We start from the raw sequence: 18,602 nt of genomic DNA on the forward strand, positions 1-18,602 counted from the left end.
TACCATGGTCCATATCATACAAATTTACAATACAATACAATGAGATGCAATTCAAAACAATCGCAATACCGTATATTACAATACCACAATGTATAATTGAGCACAATACACTAGAGGAGGATATTTATATGCAATACAATCAGAATAGCATAATATCATACATAGAGCACAATGCACTACCTTTGCGCGAGGGGCAATTTCTACAGGAAATAACAGAAAGTTTTGGAAGTGTAGGGGTACACCGGTGAAAATAAAGGAAAACTCAGAGAAACGTACTAAATACCATCTCTCTCACTCACTCACTCTCTCTCTCTCTCTCTCTCTCTCTCTCTTCTCCATTTCCCGCCATAGCTCTCGTTCTGCAGAGAAGAGAGAGAGAGAGACACACACACACACTCACGCGCGCGCGCAGGCGCCATGGAACCTTCATCGCACAGCGGCAGCAGAAGACGAAGCTCCCTCTCCAGAACTCCCCAGCAGCATCAACCACAACAACAGAGGTCCATAGCTTCGTTCTTCACTCCGAAAGCTCTGTCTTCTTCTCCTTCTTCTTCTCCTTCTCCATCGCTTCCCGCCACGCAGACAAAGAAACCTATCCTTCTTGTTTCTTCTTCTTCTCGACCGAAAAAGCTTCCAGAAACGCAGAATAAGAAGAAGAAGGTCGGAGACGGTAATGACGATGATGAAGAAGAAGGAGAAAATGAAGCTATGGCGACTCCTTCCGTTGAACAGAGGAAAGAACATGCTGTTTTCGTCGCGTCTTCTTCTTCATCTGCTTCTCGACCACAAAAGCTTACGAAATCGCAGCACATGATCAGAGACGGTGATGATGAAGAAGAAGCTATTGAAACTTCCTCAAAACCTGAATTTTCTGATCCCATGGCTTTGATCGGGAGAAAACTCAGAGTTTACTGGCCTCTGGATGATTCTTGGTACAGTGGTTGCGTGAAAGCATACGAAGATCCTCCATTTCATCGTATTTTATATGATGATGGGGAAGAAGAGGCAATCTGCTTGCAGAAAGAGAAGATCGAGTGGTTACCTTCAACAGTAAAGAAGGTTGAAACTAGAAGGAAACTAAGAAGATTAAGCTTCATTAAGAAAGCATTTGTGACAGAAGAGGAGATGGAATCTGCCTCTCATTCTGAATCTGAGGGAGAATGCCCAGGGAGAAAGAGAGGTAGGAAAACGACAAAGCAATCTAATGGATTTGCCAAGAACCTTTGTAATGAGGATGATAAGATGAAAGACAGAAATATTTGCAATGATAAAAAGCTAGAGAATGCAGAACTTTATAACGATGACGAGATGGAGGATGTAAAGCCTTGCCATGATGATAAGGCTGAGGATACAGATATGCATAAAGATAAGGTCAAGGATAAAAATCTTTGCAATGATAAGCTCAAGCTTACCAAAGACAAGGACGACAGCGTTTCTAGTGAGAGTGGAGATGACAACAACGACAGTGATGTTGAGTGGGTTGCAAAAAATGAATCAAGTTCAGAAGAAGATGAAGAAGAACCTGAAAATTCTGATCTTGATGATGTAGTCCATAGGACTACAAAAGGAGGAAAGAAGGTCAAAAAACATGGTTTGTTGAGCAAAACGATTAAGAAATCCAGTCCCCAACAAAGAATACTTTGTTCAAAAGCACAGAGTTCTTCTACCAAAACATCGAACCACAGAGGCAATGCTTCTACCACTGTTGTGAAAACTGTAATAGAGCCACTTGTTCCAAAGAGAAATTTATATGATTCTATTGTAACTGCACCTGTTGATAAGATGAATGAACAAAGAAAACAGAGTTGCTCAGGTATTCAAACCAATTGCATCTCTTGATATATTGCTATGAGATTTGGTCATGTGTTGGAGATATTACTATTATATATGAAAGTGTTGGAGATGTGTGTATGGGTACTACTGCTGTTTGTATTGTTTAATTTTATTCTCCTATTTATTTTTAAAAATCTTATTAGATCATGTTGCTGGGTGTGTTATTTAATGTGAAACATAGTTTGGATTGCACAAAAACTGATAATGAGCATTCTAGTTTCTCCCCAAAGGGGATCCTGCTCTTGTTACCTTAATATAAGCTTATAACATTCGAAACAGTGGGGGGTCGGGAGAGAAGACAATATGTATACAAATAAAATATACATAGGAAAGCAGCAATAAGCCAAGGATGAGCTGCAGTAGAAGAGAAGCTAAGGAGTTTCTTAGGTAGGATTAGCTATTCTTTGAAGAAAGAGAGGATTTGAGCGTCAAGTTGATGAGAAATAGATGAAAACAGAATGATAAACAAATGAAAAATGTTCGAATGAAGGAGAATAGTGGGAGGCTTACCCTTTGCAGCTGTATTGCAGAAGCAGACGCATAATTGAAGTGAGTACTATGTGTTCTTTTGTCATTGTCGAAGTGTTGTCATAAATTATATCCAATCTTTGATGGTTCTCTCTATGCATTAATTTGGCTTCTCCTGCCTGTTGTGCCTGCTTTGTTTCAACTGCCAACACATCAGTCGACCAATGCAACAATTACATACAGTGCTGTGTTCTATGCATCGTCAGTGATCTTTGATTTTCTATCTTAGTGCCATTTAGTAACGCAACACATCTAGGGAAAAAGAAGAAGGAAAGAAAGATATGTTAAGGTATCTGAAAGACCATAATCGCTTTGTGACCTTGCAAAGCTTACAACTTCCGAAGAATGAAAGATATATGAATGTTGCTGAAGGACCATACTGTCTATGAGATGATCAAGGGGAGCTACAAAAGAGAGGCAGAAGATATATCAGGAACAAGAGTCAAAGAAAGCTGGAGGGCAGTTGTAGCAGTGGAGTAGTTTCAGCATTGGCAGCATAGGTTTTCTATCCAAGTAAAAATTAGCAGTGGACAGTGGACTTGTGCCAAATGCAGGACGTCTCCCAAGAATATTCTTTGGAATGATTTCTTATCTATTATCTACATCATGTTTGTATGAAAGGGAATGATCTCTCTTTCCCTTGTGGATGATTGCATTATCCCTCAGTGCAGTGCAGGATGCGTCATAAAGATGTGCATTGGAGTGATTCCTTATGTATTTGTGTCAATCACTTTTTTGTATGAAAGAGTATTTGTGGATAACTCCACTGTCTCCCGGTGTTGGATATGCCTACAAACATACCCTAGGAAATGAATTCCTTATCTATTATGAAAGAGAGTAGTACCTCGTTCCTTTGTGGATGACTTTAACCACCTTCCCTCTGTGGAGACTCATGCATAAAGCCACCATTTTTGACGATCAACTCACAGAAGCTCATTAAAATTTGAAATCACGGAGAGATTCAGTCCATTTGAGGAACCTAACCTGTCTTATCATTTCAAACCTGTATTAGTATGGGCACTTTGGAGTGTTTGAGTTGCCTGAAAAATGTGGTCGATTAATTCAGGCTCCTACTATGGATCCATGTTTTCTTGTTTCATCTTTATGAAATTAAAATGTATTCTGTTTGTTAAGAGAAAATGATGTTTTATATAGAATCTAGATGCTGAGCTTGGTAATATACCTTGAGAGCCTGGATAAGAATCTGCATCGCAAAGTAGGAATTCATTTTTTATTAATTGTGTAGATTTAAAAAATGTTTTTTGTTTTTAATGGTTCTTGTAGGATTGACTAGGGATATGACTGTTTGTCTTACTGGGGAAGCATCAGAAAGGTTTGGGCATAGAGCTGCTGAAAGGTTCAAGTTTCTCGAGAAGTATGTTTTTAACTCTGTTATTTTTGCCTTGTGCATACTATTTCTAGGGTATTCAAGTGTTCACATCTTTATGTTCACTGAGCAGAAATCGGAAAGATGCATCTGGGAGGCATCCAAGTGATCCAGAGTATGATCCTCGAACACTCCATTTACCAGCCGACTTTTTAAAAGGACTTTCAGGTTGCCAGGTGTGAAAATCAGCATTATTTTCTGACATCATTGCCTCCTACATGTTTTAAGTTATCTTCTAAAGGTGTTACCCTTTGCAGAGACAATGGTGGGAATTTAAGTCAAAGCACATGGATAAAGTGCTTCTTTTCAAGGTTGGTTCAAGGAATAGAAAATTCCTCCTCTGTTGCTTACTTTTTTCATGTGTCTCATGAGAGCATTCTCATTTTTGACAGATGGGAAAGTTCTATGAGTTGTTTGAAATGGATGCACATGTTGGGGCCCAACACCTTGATTTGCAGTATATGAGGGTGCGTATAATAGCATATATGACATGAAATGAATGATGGCTTACATCCAAACGAGGACACTGTCTGAATTGTAGTGAACATATATTCTGGCTGGTTATAAGAATTCTAACATCCAAAACTTGTCAAATATTCCACCCAGAACATATCTGTGGGATACAAACTTGTTCATATCATCTCTGATTTCCAAGAGACAGAAGGGCCTTGACTTAAGCCAAAAGATGTTTTCTTGGTTGAAGGTTTCTCAGGTGATGTTGCACTAATTTGAAAGATTCTCCTCTCTTGATGGACTGAGATATGAATCATATGTCTTTTATATAACTGCAGATTAGTGCTGTTTTATTTTCTGTGCAGATTAGGCCATAGATGCTACCTTACGTTTCATTGACATGCTTGAATATATTGAATTTTCAGAAACTTTCTAATTCTGCTGTATGAGACATTGGTTCTGGTGGTAGCTTTAGACCATAGTATAGGAACATCTACTGTTTCCATGCTTTCTTTTGTTTTAGATGATTTTTCCATTCCTTGATTCCTCTGTTTGTTGTTTTGCTGGGATGAATTGGAGTCAGTGCATCCTTAAGAGTTCCTTTTAAATAGTACATTGACTAATTTGATGACATCCATAATGATTTTTGAGATTGGACTGCCAAAGATAAAAAATTCAGGCTTGCTGATCACATTGGAATTAATTATGAAATCCTTTTTCTTTCATTATAGGGCGATCAGCCTCATTGTGGGTTTCCTGAAAAGAATTTTGAAGAGAATGCAGGCAAACTGGCTAGACTGGTAAATCACTATTGACAATTTGCGAGCATATTTTTAGTGTTGCTGGAGCTTGCAAGATAATGGTGGACATTTCCAGGGCTTTCGTGTCCTAGTTGTGGAGCAAGTTGAGACCCCTGAACAAAGAGAACAACGCAATATAAAGCTAGGCACAAAAGACAAGGCATACCATCATTCTAATCTTTGGGATTTCTAGGATAAATGGAAGTGGTTTTGTTATGTGTATCTCATCTATGGCTCTGACATTTGCATGTTAGGTTGTGAAGCGAGATATATGTGCAGTCATTACTAAAGGAACAATTACTGAGGGAGATATGCTTGCATCAACTCCTGATGCTGCGTACCTTATGACTGTATTTGAAATTTTGAACGAAGAAAGTCCGGATGCTACTTCAACGATAGGATTGTGCTTTCTTGATGCTGCAACGAGCCGGTTTACGATAGGCCAAGTATTTTATTCTCCCTGGATCCATGTTGTGATTTGAAGTTTTTGCAATGACTAGAGTACTTTTGGCATTCTATAAGTAGTGCATGATGCACTGTATTTCAGTTTGTAGATGACAAGGCAAGGTCACGACTACGGTCAATTCTCTCTGAGCTCAGACCTGTTGAGCTTGTGCAACCAGATGACTTGCTCTCAGTTGAAACAGAGAGAGCTTTGACGGAGCAGACAAGAAATGCATTAGTCACAAAGCTTAGTCCCAGTTTGGAGTTCTGGAACTCTGAGAAGACAATTCATGAAATAACATTCTTCTATAAGGAGAAGAAAAAAGAGACCAACAACAGAAGCTCTAGGGTTATGGATGACCCTGAAAATGAGGTGACATTGGTCTTACCAGACTTCCTAAGGTCCCTATTTAATGCTTCTTCTAATGGGAAAGCTGCAATTTGTGCGCTGGGAGGTTGCTTTTTCTACTTAAAGCAGGCTTTGCTTGACCAACGGTTGCTGAATTCAGGCCGATTTGAACTCCTTCCTGGATCAGATCAATTTCTAGAGCTGCAAGCAGGAGATAACATATGTTCCAGTATAGGTGACATATTTGCTGATAAATCAGAACCTTTTATGCTACTTGATAGCTCGGCTCTAGAAAATCTTGAGATATTGGAGAATAATCAAGATGGTGGGACATCAGGGTAAGGCTATTGTATAATAGGCCATGGATTTAACTTGATTAGCAATATAGCAGGTGCTTTCTGTGACAAACTTAAAGGAAATCTTTTGCAACTTTGCAATAAACCATATCTAAAATTACAATATAACTAAGAAATTTAATATCATATCTAAGTAAAGCATATTGTGCGGCCAAAGAAAAACTGCAGAGTGCACTATATTCAGAATGTAACAAATCAAATAACACATGCTTTTGGGTCGGATGCAATTTTCTATAACATTAGATTGAAAGTTGTATTTGGATAATTGACAGGACACTTTTAGCACAAATAGATCATTGTGTTACAGCCTTTGGACGCCGTCTACTCAAACAATGGGTTGTTCGTCCTTTATTTAATCCTGATTCAATTCGGGATAGACAAAATGCTATTGAAGATATCAAGGTATGTGAAATCATAGTGCTAAACAATGCAATTTCCTTTAAATGTACTTTTTTGTCAATAAACTTAGGCTGGTACTTTGTTATTCTACATGGCCACTACCTTTGTGCGTATTGAATATTTAAGATTCATGGAACCATGACTCATTTGTAGTTCGATTTTGTACTTTAAAACACATTAGTTAGTCGGTGGATTATATTTCTAGCTATGGTTCATTATACTTGAAATACTTTATGAGTCCTGGGTATGTGAACTAAGATTTATTCCTGCTGCTGAGAAGAGGATTGTGGCATAGGATATATTATGCGGTGGATAAAGCAATCAGGTGGAGAACCACCAAAAGAAGTTGCGTAAGTTATTGGAGATGTATTCTTCCTTGATGATTAGCACCTACTCCCTCTGGGTTGCATTTTCCTGAGGTGAATCAGTGAGGCCACCACCTTGATATATTTTCTAGAAAACCTTGATCGCAACAGACAGGTTGATCCACACTCTCAGGAGTTCATAAGATGTATTTATTGCCACAAGTAGAGCTTCCGACAAAAGATGCACTCTGAGTTTGCTTTCTAAACATGATCTATTATGTGGTGCTATAGGTTACATGAGCAATGTGTTTTACATCTGCTCATCATGCCACTTAGCATTTTTCTGCGTGCACACTGCATATCATAGAGTACCTATGGATGCTATGTGATTTGGTGACTAAAATCAGTGTTGCTTGGCTGAGAAGGAATGTTCAATTGTGCTGTTCTGAGAAGATAAGGTTTGATTCTTATGAGCAGGTATTATTTTGAAGACTAAATTTACTATTGATTGTGGGATAATTGTGGTGTCCTTTAAGTTGAGAAATTCTGATGGGCTGGCACAAATCCTTCTTGAGTTTGGTTAATGATGGGGATCACACTATGCGAGATTCTATGTGAACTATACAAGGGCATAGAAATCTGGCTATTTGGATAACCTTTTTGCTATTGAGTGCCAAATAAAAAAACTACTTTAGTACCGGGTTTAATCGTGCATGCACTTCTCATGACATTCTCTGTTTGAGCATGTATGATATTGATAGTGCCCTCTCAAGAAGACCTCCTTGTTGGCAAGTTACAGCCATATGCATGAGTCTTGAATACCTACGCACCGTGCCAAATGTATTGAACATGGTCATGAAATCTGTGCTAGGAGAATAATGCCTCCCAACAACTTTTTCCTAAAAGGGACCAGAGTGGGTTGAGTGGCTTATAAATCTGCACTAATACCTCGGTAATTTCAGTAAATCTGCATTAACTAGACTAAACACATCAGACATCAATACTAGATTATCCATGATGCCTAGTATAAGCTATTAGTAATTTATCATGCACCATGACTTTTTGCCTTATGGAGCTTGAGTTGAGATGGAAGTTATTGAATGGTTAGGTAGTTGGACCGATGGGTCTTTTTGAAAATGTTATTAGGGACACTTTAGGCCTGCCTTTTTGTTTGATTCATATCTTGATTCAAAGTTGGTTCATGAAGGGAATAGCAGCTGATGGAGTATCTAAGTTTAAGAAAGATCTTCTGAAGCTTCCAGACATGGAGCGATTGGTTGTTCGCCTTAAAGCTTGCAAGTGCATTTCTAACCTTTGACTTTTGCTGTTAGGGTGTGCTAGTGAATGATTTTCATTTATTGATGAATAATGAAAATTTCAACATGTCACTGATAACTTGAGAAATTTTGTTTTCTTTCAGTGAGAAAAGTGGTAGAAATGCTCAGGGGGTTGTATTATATGAAGATGCAGCGAAAAAATTATTAAAAGAATTTCTAGGTGCGCTCAATGGATTTCAGACAATTGTCCAGATTTTATCATCATTTTCTTCTATCTCAAGCCAGTTCCAGTCATGGAGATTACGGTTATTACTATCTCAAGGTAGAACAAAGCATCGAGACCTTAAAACAAGAAAACATGTAACCTTCAAGGCAGTCTGTTAACATTATGTTTACTACCAGGAGAGGGTATGCCGAATATCATGCCTGCGATAAAATATTTTGAAGATGCGTTTGACTGGGCTGATGCTGAAAAAACTGGTCGCATAACACCACATGAAGGTGTTGATTCAGATTTTGATCTGGGATCTGCAAATATCACAAAAATTAAGAGGAAATTAGAGGCATATTTAAAAGAGCAGCAAGAATATTTCAAAAGCCAAGCTGTAAGAGCCTTTCTTTAGTGCCTATCAAAGTTGGAACTTGCCTTATGTTCTCTGTTGCCATAATCATCGAAAGATGAATGTGTCCATGTACCTCCATTAATAAAGATTCTACCTTCCCATTCTTACATGTGTACTTCCTGTTTCTCGGGGTTTCTTTTGTTACCTTTCAGTCATTTGCTTTGTTTTGGTTATCATGTTCATCTTGGCCATCTTGCTCATGTTTTTTTATGTGCTGCCTTCTTACCGATGGTTTCTCATGATAGATAGATACATTGTACATAAGTTCCACAGCTTTTCAAGCCATTTTGTACCTGTTTATTTCCAGGTTGCGTTTGTTACAGTTGGAAAAGATCGATATCAGTTGGAGATTCCAGAGTCTGTCCAGAAAAAAGTGCCACGTGATTACGAAGTGATGTCATCAAGAAAGGTATATTCTTGGACTACAAATCATGTTTATGTTCCAGCTGATCATTCTTTTTCCATATATGACTTCTTTTTTTCCATTTGTAGTTGTGATTGTGATGTGGTTTGAATCACTTTAAATGATAGTGAGTGATTTCAATCTGTTGTGTAATCAATTGTCAATTTGTTGGAATCAAAATCTCTGTACACCATTTACTTACTGACTGGGAGCAAATGCAAACTTTAATATAGACATACCAAGCTGACGATATGTTGAATCATGAGTAATTATGCAACTAGACATAATCCCCTTTTGAAAATTTATTTCTATTCTTTCATGAACGTTTACTCTGTTTACCTCCCATTTTATCTGGGCATTTGGACAGAGATTCAAGATTCCAGTTTCATGAGAGACTCTTGCTCATCTTTAAGGGCTCAGACTAGAGAGTGCTACCACATATGAAAAGATTTAAAGCCTCTCATTGGCATTGAATGAATGTTATACTATGAGACTCTTAAATTTATATGATGTGATCTCTGTAAGGATTGTGAGTACTGATAAAATAGCAAATAGTGATTAAAGACGCTGGAGGGGTAGACTCAAAACATGGAGAACAATAGGATCCTACCAAGGAATAATGGACCTAAATGCAATGAAGGCTATAACCCAATGAACAACGGAAAGGATGGAGAGATGTGTGTGATGCAGGCTATAACCAAGTGAGATGCCACTCCCAGTGCAGCAAGCACAAGGAAACACTCTAACTTGATCCAACCAGCATAAATCCTACAGTACCAGCCCATCAAAGGCTTAGAGATAGCCTGAAGTAATAGGCCAAAGGGAAGAAACAGATCCTTACTGGTGTAATCTCTCCATCTGATGCAATGGAGGGTAATCTCATGCTTTTGTCTTGGGAAGTGGTGAACATTTCTGTTTCATGTTTTGTCTTGACCTCAAGTCTTTCTCTATTCTCACAGATTCTTGCAATGCAGGATAGAATTTCAGGAATTGCTTCTCCTAGTCTTTTTACCACCTTTTTTATTTGGAATTTTGTCCTTCTCTACTAAGCTGGATGCTGATCTAATGAGACTTTTTCTATTATGCAAGTTATCTAGAAATATGTATGGAAATCGACATTAGTTATGAGTTACATCAAACGGCAATCATATATACATTTGGTCCTTTGGACTGGGGGCCTGTTTTACAGGGTTTCAAGAGATATTTGACGCAACCAGTAAAGGAATTGGTCCAGGATCTAGTCTCTGAGGAAGATCGGAAAGAAGAAGCTGTCAAGAACATAATGCATGGGTTATTGGCACGTTTCTGTGAAACCTATACCTCTTGGCTATTTGTTATCCGTGTAGTAGCAGGTGTCTTTTTGTCCATTGTCTTTTGAGGGGTAACTCTGAAATACTCCCGTAATTTTTGTTACTTCCCCATGCCCTTCCTCAACCCTCTGAACAGAGAAAAGGGAATGAATTGACCATATTATTGCTCAAATAATGCCTATACTTTCTTGTTCAGAGGTTGACCAAGGTCATTTGGAGAAATAAGGAAAACCTCAGGGCGTTTGTGGAAATAACAAAAAACTTGGGTATTTCAGAATTTCTAACCTTATTTTTCCCTGAAGATGTATTTTCTCTGAGATCTAGTACTAAAACTGGTGGCTCTATTGTGATGTGTTTTTGCAGAGCTTGATGCTCTCATTAGTCTTTCTATTGCAAGCAGTTGTATAATGGGGAGCACTTGCAAGCCAGTAATTTGTTGCCATTCTGATAACTCAGCACCATTGCTTATTGCAAAGGGGTTAAGGCATCCGATCCTTGAAAGCAGCCTAGATGGTGGTCAATGTTTTGTTCCAAATGATATCAATCTAGGAGGGGAAAATCATGCACCATTCATGCTCTTGACTGGGCCAAATATGGGTGGAAAGTCCACACTTATTCGTCAAGTTTGTTTGGCAATAATCTTAGCTCAGGTATGAGGGTAAAATATTGCACGCTTGTCTGCATTGTTTAGGGAATTTACCGAAAATACCCGTAATATTATTGAAACTTCCAAATTACCCATCATTTTTCCCAATTCCAAAAGTTTCCTCTCTGCAGTTTCCTTCTCTCTCTAAATTTTATTTATTCATAATTATGTTTTTTCGTCTTCCAAGATAAGACAACACTTTCAGATGTGATTTATCTGTCTCTCTCTTCTTATGCCTTATATGCCATTTTGGACATACAAGAGATTCAAATATATCTTTCTGGAGACAACGTTTCGGGTGTTATCTCTCTCTGATCAATGACCAATATCCAATGGCATTTGGGAGCTCCCAAGATAAAGGTACTCAATGTTGGTACTTATGTCATCAAAATAACTTATTGAACATGGAGATATTCATTGTTGGTATGCTGAAACCCAACAATGGTTCATGATATGGCATAAACTGTGAGAAAGTCTGCTAATAACATCAGTGGAACAGTTGGAAGCAGAATAAACACAGCCAAACTGTGAGAAGGCTGTTAGGAAGCAGTAGCAAAATAGTTGTAAAATGTAGAGACACAGCCAAAGAGCAGAGCCTGTTTGTAAGTAGCAGCAAAAATAAAAGTTCTTACAATAGAGGCTGGTGTAGAAAATGCAGAGATCTTAGACGAACTCTCATACAGCAAGATCACTTAGAAGACTTAAGGAAAAATTAGTAGATTAGGAAAAACGAGCTTTTGATTACAAAGATGTAGAATGGTTTATATAACTAATATCTACAGGTAGCCCAATGGTCTCTTAATTTGGTTTACACTATTCTAACTATGTTCACACCAAACAGTTACTTAACCAGGCCCACACTATTCTAACTATGTTTACACCAAAGCTTTCATAGGATACACATTAAGTGTAACAAACTCCTGAAGTGAATGTTATGAACTTGAATGTTGTTACTATCCAGGTGTTGGAAGAATGCTCGATTCCTTGGGAAAATATTCTAACTTTCTCTGGATAGAGCGTTTGTAAAAATATCTGCAACATTTTCGTGAGTTAAAATAGATGAATTGCCTTCTCTATAGAAGAGATTGAAATCCATAGTACCTTTGAGGTAACGGAAAACCCAATTGGCTGCTTGCCAATGCTTTGTTCCATGGCTTTCCATAAACCTGCGTAATTGCGAAACTACATATTGAATGTCAGGTCATGTATTGCATAAAAATATCAAACAACCTACAGCTTGCTGGTATAAGAGTACATCAGTTGGTTCTCCTTTGTCTTGATATGAGAATTTGAAACCTGCTTCTACAGGAGTTGAGATTGGCTTGCACTCTTCAAACTTAATTTGTTGTTAGGAGCTTCTCAATGTACTTTCGTTGACTCAAAAAAATGCCCCCCTCAACAGAAATGAATTGAATGCTGAGGTAGTAATGGAGATGCTCAAGATCTGTAAGTTCAAATATCTCACTAAGATTAGCTTTAAAATGTACAATTTCTTGCTCATTAGACTGTGATTAGCAAATCATCAACATAAAGCACAACAATTAGTAATTTTTCATGGCTCAAGTTCTCATTTCATGGCTTCAAGCCAATGGTCATATCCTAATGCATCCTCAAGAGAGTGTGGCTCCTCATCACAAATTTCAGCGATAAGAGCATGATGCACATAATGCAGTTCAGCTTGCTGATTGGTTGACCAGGTTTTACCCTGAAGAGGAAAAAGGAGTTTGCAGTCCATAAGGGTGTTGATCAGTGATTTAGGAACTGTTCTTGCTTGCTTAGAATAGGCTTGCTCTTCCTCCAATTCCATGTCAAATCGTGCTGGTTAATGACCTGTAAATCAACATTGTTATCAACATGTTGGGAATAAAGGGCCATCGTGCCTTTTATTAGTGCACTCATAGCAAAACAATTTAAAAAAAGTGGTACACTCTTTGTACCCAAGAAAAGGTGCATCTCTCTCTCTCTGGTTGACCTAAATCCTAATACTCGTACTGCCCTTCAAACTGGTATCAGAGTGAAGCAGAGCAGGTCATTCTTTTTCTGTAGAGCAGGTTTAGGGTTTAGGGTTTTCTGCAGAGCAATTCTTTTTTCTGCAGAGAAGGGCAAGAAGATGCACATGCAAGAAGGCTATTGGCACTAAGTGGGTATATAAGCTGAAGCGTAAACCTGATGGAATGGTTGACAGGTATAAGGCTAGGCTTGGTGCGAAAGGTTATGCCCAAGAAAAAGGCATTGATTTTGATGAGACCTTTGCTCCCATCTGTGCAATTGCAGCTCATTGTGGTTGGAATGTACATCAGGTGGACATTAAAACAAAATTTCTAAATGGTGATCTTCATGAGGAAGTGTATGTATCTCAGCCCCGTAGTTTTGTGCAAAAAGGGCATGAACACAAAGTGTGCAGGTGCAGAAAGGCATTATATGGCTTGAAGCAAGCACAGGGTTCTTGGTATGAAAAGATACATCCCTATTTGACACATTATTGAAGTGTTTTGGCCTTGAAGACTGTAAACCTAGTGCCACTCCCATGGAGACGGGTTTACGTTTGAGCCTTCGTGATGCTGGAGATGCATTTGATGTTGTTCTTTATCAGCAAGCAATTGGATACTTGATTTACTTATGCATAACCCGACCTGATATTCAGTTTGTTGTCTCTCAGATGAGGAGGTTGTGAAGCGGAGTATAGGTCAGGTTTCACAGCTACAGTTGAGTGTGTGTGGCTCAGACGCCTTTTTAGCTGATATTGGTGTTACTCAATCTTCTGCCACCACCAACTTCACTGACAGTCAAAGCGCATTGGCAGTTGCGAGGAACCTTGTGTTCCATGCTCGCACTAAGCACATTGAGGTGCATTATTACTATGTCAAGGAAAGGTTCTCTGCCAGGGAGATCAGTTTGGCTTATGTGCCCACGCAGTAGAACATTTCAGTAGTGATGTGTGTGAACACACTTTTGACTACATGGGCATGTTTTCCCTCTTTAGGAGGTTTTTTCCCCGTCTATAAATACTCTCAGAACCCTAAAGTGGGTAAGTTTTTGTGATTCAAAACAAGAATCCAACATTTTAAAAGACACTAAGATATCTTTCATCTTTCTTTTTCTTGTTTGGTCTCATATCACAACCTTCTCTAGAACCATCACCCTGCAACTTTTCTAATATAGTATATTTATTTTGGTTTGTTCTCAAAGACGGGCAACATTTTAATATTTATCTCTCATTTGGTCTCATATTGTTTTGTTATGCAGGTTGGGGCTGATGTTCCCGCTAGTGAGTTCCAATTTTCCCCTATTGACCGAGTTTTTGTACGCATGGGTGCAAAAGATCACATCATGTCTTCTCAAAGCACATTCCTTGTTGAGCTTCTCGAAACAGCATCTATGCTGGTATTATCCATTACATTATTGAACCTTCTTATGATCCATTACATTATTTTTTTAATTATCTTGGAATTTGGCTGCTTTCTGCTAGACTTGTGCTACACGGAACTCATTGGTAGCATTAGATGAGCTTGGAAGAGGTACTGCAACATCTGATGGGCAAGCATTAGCGTATGTTAGCATACATCGCATTCTAACTGCTTTTCTTAAAGCACCATGATTCCATTCTTTCATCTCAAGATTGGTTTCTGTTTCAGGCATGCTGTACTTGAGCATCTTGCGAAAAATATTCGATGTCTAGGGTTGTTTTCAACACACTATCATCGCCTCGCAGCTGACCATGCTAATGATCCATTGGTAATTTGCTTGTTTTATGCTTGTCTAGGGTTGTTTATGGTTTTTTGCTAATGTCAAATTCTTGGAACCCACTACAAGTGATATCCTTGCAACACAATTGGTGTTTAAGAGTTCATGTATATGATAATCTCATGTTCAGAAAACATCTAGAAACATGTCTCTAAAAATGTCTTCTGAAATCTCATACATCTATATTGTCAACGCATTTGAGATTCTATCAATGACCAATAAATGGAATAGTTACTACATGCCACATGCGCATTTGTGTTCATCCACCAAGAGCATGAATATTCTAAAATGAACGCTTTAAATTAGGTTTGTGGACTCTTTGAGCTAAACTAAATCACAAACAATTAATTGTTTTCAGATTGCTCTGCATCACATGGGTTGCAAAGTAGAAGCAAAAGATGGGGTGGAAAAAGTCACATTTCTGTATAGACTTGCAGATGGTTCATGTCCCAAGAGCTATGGTGTGAATGTAGCTCGTATTGCAGGTATGAGAATATGTAAGGATCACGTTTCATATTAAATGAATGTTTTTCCATGACACTTCGTAATATATTTCTCCCACTTTGTAGGAATGCCTAAGACAGTCTTGAAGAGAGCAACAACTAAATCATCAGAAATCGAGAGTCTAGAAAACACTAAGTTGAATCATTATGAGAAAAAACTCTTTCTGAAAGCATTGCAACTAGCAAGAAGACCGTTTTCATCTGATCAACAGGACATTGCGGCTGTTGTTAACATTCGTGAAGAGTGGAGAACAATGCAGTCTTTATCTGCACAATGATTTGAAGGGAATTTTAAAATTCTAGTCATTATTGGGACCCCGACACATAGCTATAGAGGGTATTCAATACTCTTTTCTAGTTTTTGCTTGAGCCAAAACAAATTGCCTCATTATTTGTGTTGTATGCTATTGGCCAACATGATCTCCTTGTAAATGAAGCCTTGCGAATTAAAATCATTATTTTGTACATTCAGGATGTAAATTATAATGCCAGTAATTATTTAATTTGGAGGATCAGATAATGTTTCTGCATCCCATCCAAATCCTATGAATTGCAGTTTCCTTAGATCATGTAATGCTAACTTTTTGGCAATATGTTGGTTGAGATCACATGATGTGGGTGTGATGCTATTCTCCATCATCATAATGGTGGCATGCATACTGGCAGTGTTGCCATTTCTGATATGATTATCTTGTGTAAGGTGAACACTTTGTTATGAATAAACTATGATTGCATTGTGCGATGTCATTCTATCCTAGCCAAAGCTGTATATCCTTGAGTGAGTCGATGTTTGATGGCTTCAGTCATAAAGAAGTGCCCAGTGGTGCATATAAGTGCGACTCCTAGATGCATGTACAAATATACTATTTCAATCTGGTCTCTTGTTGGGATGAAGGCATCTAGTCTCTCTAAGAATTGCTAAGAAACCTTGTCTAGAAAAAAAATCATCAAGAGCATTGAAATGTTGTGTAAATGCATAAGATAGGTTCTGTCACTAAATAAAGAAAAATTTAGATGGGTAATTTATATGTTGGTTTTGTCCTCATCTCCATGTCAGATGTTTTTGACCTTGTTGATGAAGAGTCCTAAGATGTAGGGGAGAGTTACATCCTTGCTTCAAATTGATATTGGTCATGTAATGTATATGCATTGGATGTTATAGACATGCAAGAGACATATTATGTCATCGAAGAAAGAAGATGGCACATGGAATTTTTGGTACATTCCAATATTTGCATGAGGCATTTTTGTTCATAGAAAGCATCTAGATCATTGGGATGTTATAGACATGCACGGGACATATTATGCCATGGAAGAAAGAAGAATGTAGATTGGCATACTTCAGGTATTGATTCCATCGCCATCTCTACATGAGTTGTCTATGACCTCCTCATTGATGTAGTGTCCTAAGAAGGTAGGTGAGAGTTGTATCTTCACATTGATAGTGCTCATGTCATAGGGAGATATGAGACGCTCCCTTGATATTATATCAAACATCTCATAGAATCCATCATCCATAGAATTGTTTCTTTTGTACCTTTTCGTGATCCACAAAGCAATGTAATGTAAGCATTTGGAAGGTAGTAGAGAATGGGTGCGTAAATTTTGTGTGCTTTAGAGGCTCATATCTCTCCAACCTTGGCAGAAGAAAATTTAGGGGAGTATGCGGCCAATCATGTGGTTTGGAAGCTCCCTAGTTGCAGGGGTTCACCAATTATTGGGAAGATCCTCTATTGGGGCCCTATGAATATTTGATATGGGCTAGTGTACTTCCCACATTGTGAGATCATGTGGAATGTGTTGTATATAAGGTAAAGGTGTCTCTCAAAGTTCCGAGTTCGGGACAGAAATATCATAATGGAATGAATTTAATTGAGCTTTCCATCTCCCTGCACTATTGTATGGTGTAATCTCCCCTAATCATGGCGGTGTACTTTGCTTAGTGCTTCAGGTATACGTGGACTTCCATTGAAAGTCCTACACTTGAGATTGAACTTTCTCGCGGCGTTGGTACATTTTTGTAAGAGTCGTCCCATCATCTCTCCCATTCTTCTTGGATGGGCCCGAATCACCAATTTGTATCTTTCATTATGTCGTTTAATTGACCAAGAATCCTCCCTATTCGATGGCCTTATCATTGATGAGTATATGACCTTCTCTTGACTAAGTTGCGTTCCAGCTTCACTACCCCTTTAAACTTCCTCCCATTTCTTTTCCACTTTTCAAGAAGGCTTTCTTGTACACTTAGTTGTATCTACTAAATTAATGCTACACAGAAAGTTCTCTCACATACAAACATATTATAAAGAATATGGTTACTCCTATTTTTGTTGATTTGCTAGTTTATATGGATCTTTCTCTTCCTCAAACATGACATAGAGAACATTCTATCGATACCACGAGGTTCTATTAATTAAATGAATCTCAAGCTCAAAGCAGCAACAAAAGTTTAATCATGAGCTTAAAAAATTTAGGAATACATTAAGAGAAAGCCATCAAGTTATTAACATGACGCCAAGGTTTATCATATCCATTGCGCATTGATTTACCTACTTATCTTTGAAGTATTGAGCTTGGGTGGTTTACATCCTACCACAAAATCACAATGTCGAGAGAACCCAAGTTAAACCCTCAAATGTTCTCCACCTTCCACAAGTCATTTTTAGTATCTTGTTGATGTTATATGAGGAAAGCTTATGAAGGTCTTGTAGTCAACTATTATGTCACATTGTTGATGTCTTTAGATGCAAAATATACTCCTTCGGTGCCTTGATTCAAGATTCAATCGTAATGGGGGTAATGTTTGGATGGAAGAAGCAAGGTAATGTTTAAGCCATTTTATTGTTAGGAGTGAATGCTTATTCTCAAAAGATGGTGTTCATAAATATTGTAAGAAGCTTGTACAAAATTTAGCATTCTGGTGTTACCAATAGCAGTTTTACACAGCTATTCGCATGCATACAGAACAGTAAATATGATATTCAAGCATTAATCTTTTATCTGCTTCCCACCATTTTTACATGAAATGAAAGAACCTCAGTAACACCATAAGATAATTTGGCATACTTTTTTCTTTTGGTAATCTGAGGGTCTCCTACAATGACTAGCCCTTCAACTACCCTGGGAACGTATTTGGTATGTTCATTATACATAACAGCGATTTATCCGCAATACTTAACTTCCATCCACAAATGTTATATGGGTGTCATCCCTCTCAAACTCCCACTTATAGAAATAAGAGA

General features: G+C 38.1%; 1 protein-coding gene across 1 annotated transcript; it reads left to right on the forward strand.

The window, feature by feature from the left end:
• Positions 1 to 382: 382 nt before the first annotated feature.
• MSH6 (MUTS homolog 6) lies at positions 383 to 15,882 on the forward strand. Its single transcript, XM_087315401.1, has 21 exons — positions 383 to 1,813; positions 3,646 to 3,736; positions 3,822 to 3,924; positions 4,006 to 4,059; positions 4,141 to 4,215; positions 4,933 to 5,001; positions 5,078 to 5,161; positions 5,256 to 5,447; positions 5,549 to 6,132; positions 6,423 to 6,552; positions 8,062 to 8,153; positions 8,275 to 8,453; positions 8,534 to 8,736; positions 9,062 to 9,163; positions 10,347 to 10,509; positions 10,831 to 11,117; positions 14,360 to 14,497; positions 14,583 to 14,662; positions 14,749 to 14,848; positions 15,216 to 15,342; positions 15,427 to 15,882. Exons 1-21 carry the CDS (start codon positions 418 to 420, stop codon positions 15,636 to 15,638), a joined length of 4,461 nt encoding a protein of 1,486 aa, XP_087171527.1. The 5' UTR covers positions 383 to 417; the 3' UTR covers positions 15,639 to 15,882.
• The last annotated feature ends 2,720 nt before the right edge of the window (positions 15,883 to 18,602 follow it).

This window comes from Azolla caroliniana, unplaced genomic scaffold (assembly GCF_043228905.1).
Source record: "Azolla caroliniana isolate FFs.n. ecotype wild unplaced genomic scaffold, voAzoCaro1.0.p SCAF_2, whole genome shotgun sequence".
Taxonomy (NCBI): domain Eukaryota; kingdom Viridiplantae; phylum Streptophyta; class Polypodiopsida; order Salviniales; family Salviniaceae; genus Azolla; species Azolla caroliniana.

Coding starts and splice junctions, on each gene's coding strand:
- MSH6 (XM_087315401.1), top strand. CDS start 418: ATGGAACCTTCATCGCACAGCGGCAGCAGAAGACGAAGCTCCCTCTCC. Junction 3,737..3,821: donor AGGTTCAAGTTTCTCGAGAA/GTATGTTTTTAA, acceptor TTCACTGAGCAG/AAATCGGAAAGATGCATCTG. Junction 15,343..15,426: donor GAATGTAGCTCGTATTGCAG/GTATGAGAATAT, acceptor CCCACTTTGTAG/GAATGCCTAAGACAGTCTTG.